The sequence below is a fragment of the Octopus sinensis genome, linkage group LG5 (assembly GCF_006345805.1).
Source record: "Octopus sinensis linkage group LG5, ASM634580v1, whole genome shotgun sequence".
Lineage (NCBI taxonomy): Eukaryota > Metazoa > Mollusca > Cephalopoda > Octopoda > Octopodidae > Octopus > Octopus sinensis.
In genome coordinates this window covers 29,567,830-29,575,662 of record NC_043001.1, presented here as the reverse complement: position 1 = coordinate 29,575,662, position 7,833 = coordinate 29,567,830, and the positions used below count along the sequence as shown (strand labels likewise).

Below are 7,833 nucleotides of genomic sequence, written 5' to 3'. Positions count from 1 at the left end.
AGGCTGGCAACGGACGCGAACGGATGGTGCTTTTACGTGCCACCGACACGGTTGCCAGACAGAGCTGGCAAACGGCCATATATATATATATATAGGTGCGGGCATGGCTGTGTGCTAAGAAGCTTGGTTCCCAATCACATGGTTCAATGTTCAGTCCCACTGTGTGGCACCTTGGGCAAGTGTCTTCTCCTAGAAGTCTGTCCTATGTATGTATCCACACATCACCCTGAGATGTACTTGGACACACCATTAGTGATGTTTTGGATCTTTCAACATCAGACACCTCCACCAAAGTGACTCAGAACTGTCATTAGCTATCCTTAAATCCTTAGAAATGTTTTAGCCCAAAGGCCACGGCCATGCTGGGGCACCACTGATGATGAAATTATCACAGCCCATAAAGAACCCTGACAATATTACAAGCTTTTAGTGGGATCTAAGAGCAATATACATGTGGGCTGAACAAAGCAATATGCAGTTTAATGCTGGAAAATTTCAAGCACTGCACTATTAGCTTACAAATGCACCTCAGCCTGCATACACAGGACCTGAAGGCACTTCAATACTAAAACATTTCTAAGGATTTAAGGATAGCTAGTGACAGTTCTGAGTCACTTTGGTGGAGGTGTCTGATGTTGAAAGATCCAAAACATCACTAATGGTGTGTCCAAGTACATCTCAGGGTGATGTGTGGAAAGACAGTCTCACACATATAACATACATAAAACTCTGTTAGCACTGTAGGGAATCATCAACTGATTTTCAATAAATATAGACTTTGTACCTCATTTTGATTGCTCTTTACTTTCATTTGTAAACATACAATTCTATTTATACAATTGTTTTTCTTTTTTTCAAGTTACCTTTTCGAACAATCACCTATGCAATTACTGGTGATGGATTAGCTGCTGTGTATTTTACAATATCCCCCACTACAGGAGATGTATCAATAAAGAATTCTCTTTCATCGTCAGTTGAAGACACATTCAAGGTAAATAGTTCTTATTTAATTATTTAATCTCAGTCTCAATATTTATGATAGAATGCTATAATCAACAAGTCGTTATTGTTATCATTAGAATAATCTAAACATTTGATTGTTGAAATTAAATTGTCGAGTTTGATAAATTATTAAACTGCTGCTTCATGTGTTGAGTTGTCGTCTTCTTCTTCTTCTTCTTCTTCTTCTTCTTCTTCTTCTTCTTCTTCTTCTTCTTTGTCTTCTTCTTCTTCTTCTTCTCCTCCTCCTCCTCCTTCTCCTTCTTCTTCTTCTTCTCCTCCTTCTCTTACCCCTCCTCCTCCTCCTTCTTCTTCTTCTCCTCCTCCTCCTCCTCCTCCTTCTTCTTCTTTTTCGTCTTCTTCGTCTTCTTCTTCGTCTTCTTCATCTTCTTCGTTGATGATGATGAGGCATAGGAAGAAGAAGAAGAAGATGAAAAAGAAATACTGATTTTCTATGGAATCCATTGGAAAATAATATATCTAGACAAAATGTTTTCAAGCACAGTTTGTTAGACAGGATTGTTGCCATAGGCCAGTGGATATTTTGCAACACGTAAATATGTAAAGGCAGACTCAATTATTTATAGGCATGCTTATTGAATTTAAGCATTTGAAAATTACTTATCTAGGTAGAGGAAAGTCTCTAGTGTTAATTACACTTTCTTTCTCTATTTTCCTCTACTATTTCTCCCTCTCTTTTTTCTTATGTCTTTAAGCATCTCAGGTTATTTCTATTAATTTCTATCTTTTAACCCTTTAGCATTTAAACTGACCATATCTGGCTCAAATATTCCACCTGTTTTATGCTCAAACTCGCCAGATCTGGCCTCTGACACCTATCACAGAATATAATTCTAAAACTATAGAATCAACATCATAGAAATCTTAAAGCTACAAGCTTGATTAATTCAAAACAATATGAATATATAAGCATTACATTTGACAGAATAATCAGAATGCTAAAGGGTTAAATATATAAATAATTATATGCCCATTTAAAATGACAGATTCATTGCTTAGAATGTTAGAATGACAGATTCATTGTTTAGAATGTTAGAATGTCAGATTCATTGCTTAGAATGTTAGAATGACAGATTCATTGTTTAGAATGTTAGAATGTCAGATTCATTGTTTAGAATGTTAGAATGTCAGATTCATTGTTTAGAATGTTAGAATGACAGATTCATTGTTTAGAATGTTAGAATGTCAGATTCATTGCTTAGAATGTTAGAATGACAGATTCATTGCTAAGAATGTTAGAATGTCAGATTCATTGCTTAGAATGTTAGAATGACAGATTCATTGTTTAGAATGTTAGGATGACAGATTCATTGTTTAGAATGTTAGAATGACTATGAAATGAACAAAGCAAAGAAATATTTACAAACCAGAGCTTGCTTACCAACCACATGGTTCCGGGTTCAGTCCCACTGTGTGGCACCTTGGGCAAGTGTCTTCTACTATAGCTTCGGGCCGACCAAAGCCTTGTGAGTGGATTTGGTAGATGGAAACTGAAAGAAGCCTGTCGCATATATATATATATATATATGTATGTGTGTGTATATGTTGTGTATCTGTGTTTGTCTCTCCAACATCACTTGACAACCGATGCTGGTGTGTTTACGTCCCCATAACTTAGCGGTTCGGCAAAAGAGTCTGATAGAATAATTACTAGAGTTACAAAGAATAAGTCCTGGGGTCGATTTGTTTCGACTAAAGGTGGTGCTCCAGCATGACCGCAGTCAAATGACTGAAACAAGTAAAAGAGTAAAAGAGTAAACCAGTTTAATTTTACAGTGAGATTTATCATTAAACTTAATTTGAGTATATTTTTTTTAATGTTTTAGGTTCGAATATTTGCAAGAGACAATGGATCACCATACCTTTCAAATACCACATTAGCTACGATAAAGTTGGCACAGAATGTGCCAGCTCCAAGTTTCCAACAAAGTGTGTACAATATAGAAGTTCTTGAAACAGAAACAGTTGGCTCCAACATTCTTGATTTGGTTGTACAAAATGTAAGTAGGAATTATTTGCTATTATTATTATCATTACTATTATCATTTTTCTTTTAAATATGCATGTTTGATGCAATCACTTGCTGGGACACACCCAGTGCCCTAGGGCAAGTGAAGTTTAAGAGACGTTGATATATAACTGAAACCTTGTGGAGGAGAAGTTAGTCCTTCATATAATACAACATACATATTTAAGTTGAATGTGTTTTTCTAAGAATGTGGGTAGTACTTGTCAGCACAGTCTTTTTTTGAAGTTCTTTGAGATATGGTTGAGATAATAATAATAATATTTGAAGTCGGATGAAATACTATGAAGCATTTTGCCTGGTGTGCTAACGATTCTGCCAGCTCGCCACCATAATAATAATAATAATAATAATAATAATAATACATCACACGTATTGAGAAGAGCATTGTCGATGTGAGAACTATTACTACCCATGCATTTTAATTTAACTTTATTTCTATCAAAAAAAAAAAAAATGAACGAACTAGTGATTTAGTTTAATGGCCTACCAATGTATACTATGAGTTTCTTTGCCCTAGGAGTCGGGAAGACATTTGGCAAGAAATGGAAGCAAATTTGAAAGAAGAAGAAAAACCCATAAATAATAATAATAATAATAATAATAATAATAATAATAATATTATTATTATTATTATTATTATTATTATTATTAGTTCTGAGTTCAGTTCCACTGAGGTTGATTTTACCTTTCATCCTTTCGGGACTGATAAATTAAGTACCAATGTAAACACTGGAGTCAATGTAATCAATTAGTCTCCTCCCCCAAAATTTAAGGCCTTGTGCCTCCCGTAGAAAGGATTATTATTAATATCATTATTATTATTATCACTATCATTATTAAGGCACTAAGTTGGCAGAATTGTTAGCATGCCAGATAAAATGCTTGGCAGTATTTCAATCCTCTTTACATTTTGGGACCAATAAAATAAATACCATTTGAGTACCAAGGTTGATTTAATCGACTAACAACCTTCCCGCAAAACTTTCTGACCTTGTACCCACCCATAGAAGAAAAGATTATTATTATTATTATTATTATTATTATTATTATTATTGGAGCATCAGCTAAAATGCCATGCAGTATTTTGTTAAGGTTCTTTATATTCTGAGTTCAAGTCCCACCAAATATTTTTTCCTTTCAGGGTCTATAAAATAAAGTCCAAATCAAGTACTCTCTTTCATCCTCTTTTATTTTTTTTAGGGAGTCGGGTCAATATTCTTTGTTAATTTCTTGCAGCATACATAAATAAATATTGTATATTTATGAACATCTCTGCCTTGACTATCTCATCATTTTTTCAAACACTGTACATCAAGGGCTGCATTTTGAGTTGGAAGAGTATAATTTGAGGGACAACTGGCTGCTTCTTCTAGCAGAGCTGATGACCCTGTAGAAACTTTTACATTTTCTTGAAATAACTAAATGAAAACCATACATTTATATACTATTAGATTATTGTTTAATGAAAATAAAGCCTTAGATTCAAGTGAAAATAACATGACTGATATTTAGAGAAATTTTAGTGAAATCTTTCTGAAATCACATCAACTGTCTATACGTATTATAAGCCAAAGGGAGTCATTACACTAAAAATTTAATAAATACCAAGTTTCACCATATTCTAAACATAATATTTGATTAACAATCTGAATTAATTAATGTAATTACATTATGCTATTGTTTCTTCATATAATTCTTATCCTGATTTTAACTAACCACAATAAAATATATATTAAAAAATTTTATCTGATGAAAACTTTGATCAAATCATTGATGCTGAATTTAGAGAAAATAAATTTTTAAATGCTCTTTTATATGTAACAGACACCAACACAATATCAAAACTTCAGTCTGAAAGGAGATGCTACTGCATTAAAGCTCTTTGATATTATACAAAGTGGGAAAATAAGAGTACAGAGAGCGCTGTATACTGAAATTGCAAACTCTTACACAGTAAGTCCTGACTGTTTATTTCTTCTTAAACATATATTTTCAACATGTGATGGCAAAATAAATAATGATTTTCTTCTTAGAATCAATGTGTTTTTCTTTGAAAAAGATATACTCTATAGCTGCTGGGCCATTCTGCAGAGGCAGGCTTCATTCACCTTCAGATATATTTGGGATGCTTACAGAAGCTTTGTCATTCATAATCATGACTGCTCTTCCATTAAAAGCCATGGTCACAATCAATTTTTCATGGGTCTCTAAGCTGTATATAACACATACACACACACACATATTTTAGTTGAATAAAGCTAAACATAGTTTGCTTTTCCCGTTTTTTATTATAGTATTTTAATAAAATTAGCACTTTCATACATAGTGTAGTACTCATCAGATTTCAAATATTTATTGAAAAATATACAGATACACACATACGCACACACACATACATATATATATAAAACGAAAAATACCATGTATAAGTAAATATATTGTAACAAGTATTTTTGTCTAGAGCTTTGCAAAAAAAAATAAATAAACATCAGTATCTAATGTTTCTTGTTATATATGTTTATTTTCTTCATGCAGTTCCAAGCCATTGTTGCTGATACCCGTGCACCAACAGTTGAAGCTTCTACAACTATTACAGTCAATGTAGTTCGTAATAACTTCTCTCCTGTTTTTGGATTAAACTACTCGGTTACCATAGAAGAAAATTTTAATAAAGCTAATGCTCTTCTCAGCATGGTGGCAACAGACAGGGATATAGTAAGTCTTGATGTCTAATTTATTTTCAAATGTCAGTATAAACACAAGCTTCTAAACACTTAGACAATACCATTTATGGTCAAATTAAAAAATGTTTTACATGTTTTTTATGTTCTTATCCTCTCTCAACTATATTTCTTTAGTATACAAATACAAAGTTGGAAACTTTAGAAATTCTCCACTTCTAATAATATAATTTCAGGAGAAAAGGTGGCGAACAGGCAGAATTGTTAGCCCACCAAGTAAAATGATTAGTTATTGTTGTTTGTTCCTTCTTGAGCCATGCCTGGCTCATAAGGGCCGGTTTTCTGGTTTCCTTGGCGTATAGGTTCCCCACCCGGACGGGACGCCGGTCCGTCGCAGATGAGCTGCAAGATGCAGGAGGAAAGAGTGAGAGAAAGTTGTGGCGAAAGAGTCAGCAGAAGTTCGCCATTACCTTCTGCCGGAGCCGTGTGGAGCTTAAGTGTTTCGCTCATAAACGCACACACATCACCCGGTCGGAAATTCGAACCTGTGATCCCTCGACTGCGAGTCCACTGCTCTAACCACTAGGCCATGTGCCTCCACAATATGATTAGTAGCATTTCATCTGTCTTTATGTCCTGAGTTCAAATGCTGCCAGGGTTGACTATGCTTTTCATCCTTTCGGGGTTGATTAGTTGAATACTGGAGCCATTAAAATCAACTCATCCCTTCTCCTAAAATTGCTGGCTTTGGGTCAACGTAATTTCAGAGGAAGTACTGGTTGCATCCAATTTAAGGGACATTGAATAATTCTGACTCCTTTCAGATAATGCTAAGGTTAGTGCAGGAGGGAGAAGTGGATGTTGAGTCATGTGGTGTGTGAACCATAAAGGATTTTTTGAAATCCCAGATATAAATTGTCCTCATCATCATTTAACGTCCGCTTTCCATGCTAACATGGGTTGGACGATTTTGACTGAGGGCTGGCGAACCAGATGGCTGCACCAGGCTCCAATCTTGATCTGGCAGAGTTTCTACAGCTGGATGCCCTTCCTAATACCAACCACTCTGAGAGTGTAGTGGGTGCTTTTTACATGCCACCAGCACGGGGGCCAGTCAGGCGGTACTGGCAATGACCCCGCTCAAATTTTTTTACACATGCCACCGGTACAGGTGCCAGTAAGGCGATGATGGTAACGATCACGCTCGAATGGTGCTTTTTACGTGCTACAAGCACAGAAGCCAGTTAGCTGCTCTGGCAATGATCATGCTCGGATGGTGCTCTTTGCACCCCGCTAGCACTGATGCCAGTCATCAGCGATAAACCATATCAGGGTATATTTTAATAGCAATTTGTATGAATCAGTGAATTGGTTTCAAATCAATAAAATCATTAAGACTGCAATCATACTGTTATCTGAGATTAATTAAAACATTGATCACTATGTAAAAACTTATTCCATTTTGTGAACTCTGTTAATATCTTTTCATGAATATGATGCAGATTCTCAGTAGTTTCCTTGTATTCTAATTCTGTTCTTTTCTGTTTTTTAATTATGAAACTACAGCTAAAATCATCATCATCATCATCATCATTGCTTAATGTCCGTTTTCCATGCTAGCATGGGTTAGACTGTTTGACCGGGGTCTGGGAAGCCAGGAGGCTGCACTAGGTTCCAGTCTGATCTGGCAGTGTTTCTACAGCTGGATGCCCTTCCTAACACCAACCACTCCATGAGTGTAGTGGGTGCTTTTTACGTGCCAGGGGAGGCTGGCAATGGCCATGATTGGTTGGTGCTTTTTACATGCCACCGGCACGGAAGCCAGTCAAGGCAGCGCTGGCATCGGCCACATTCAGATGGTGCCTTTTACATACCACCAGCATGCACAAATATTCAATACATGTATTGCATATATATATCTATTTAAACCAACATTAATAGAAGGCCATGTATCATTTCCACATACAAGTTGTCTACAATGTAATGGATAATTTTTTTTCATTGCAAATAACCTTCCTATCTCATTCTCTCCTGTTGTTCCTTCCTTTTATTCCTTTTTCTCTATATGTAACTTGAAAGCCGCAGATGCATGCATATATACAT

At 35.5% G+C, this 7,833-nt stretch overlaps 1 protein-coding gene across 1 annotated transcript in view; it reads left to right on the top strand.

Moving 5' to 3' along the window:
• LOC115211772 overlaps nt 1-7,833 on the top strand; it is a 412,137-nt gene that overhangs the window by 269,060 nt on the left and 135,244 nt on the right. The window contains exons 89-92 of the mRNA XM_036503112.1: nt 860-991; nt 2,847-3,020; nt 4,874-5,002; nt 5,585-5,764. Coding sequence (XP_036359005.1) covers nt 860-991; nt 2,847-3,020; nt 4,874-5,002; nt 5,585-5,764 — 615 coding nt within the window. The remainder of the gene's footprint in view (nt 1-859; nt 992-2,846; nt 3,021-4,873; nt 5,003-5,584; nt 5,765-7,833) is intronic.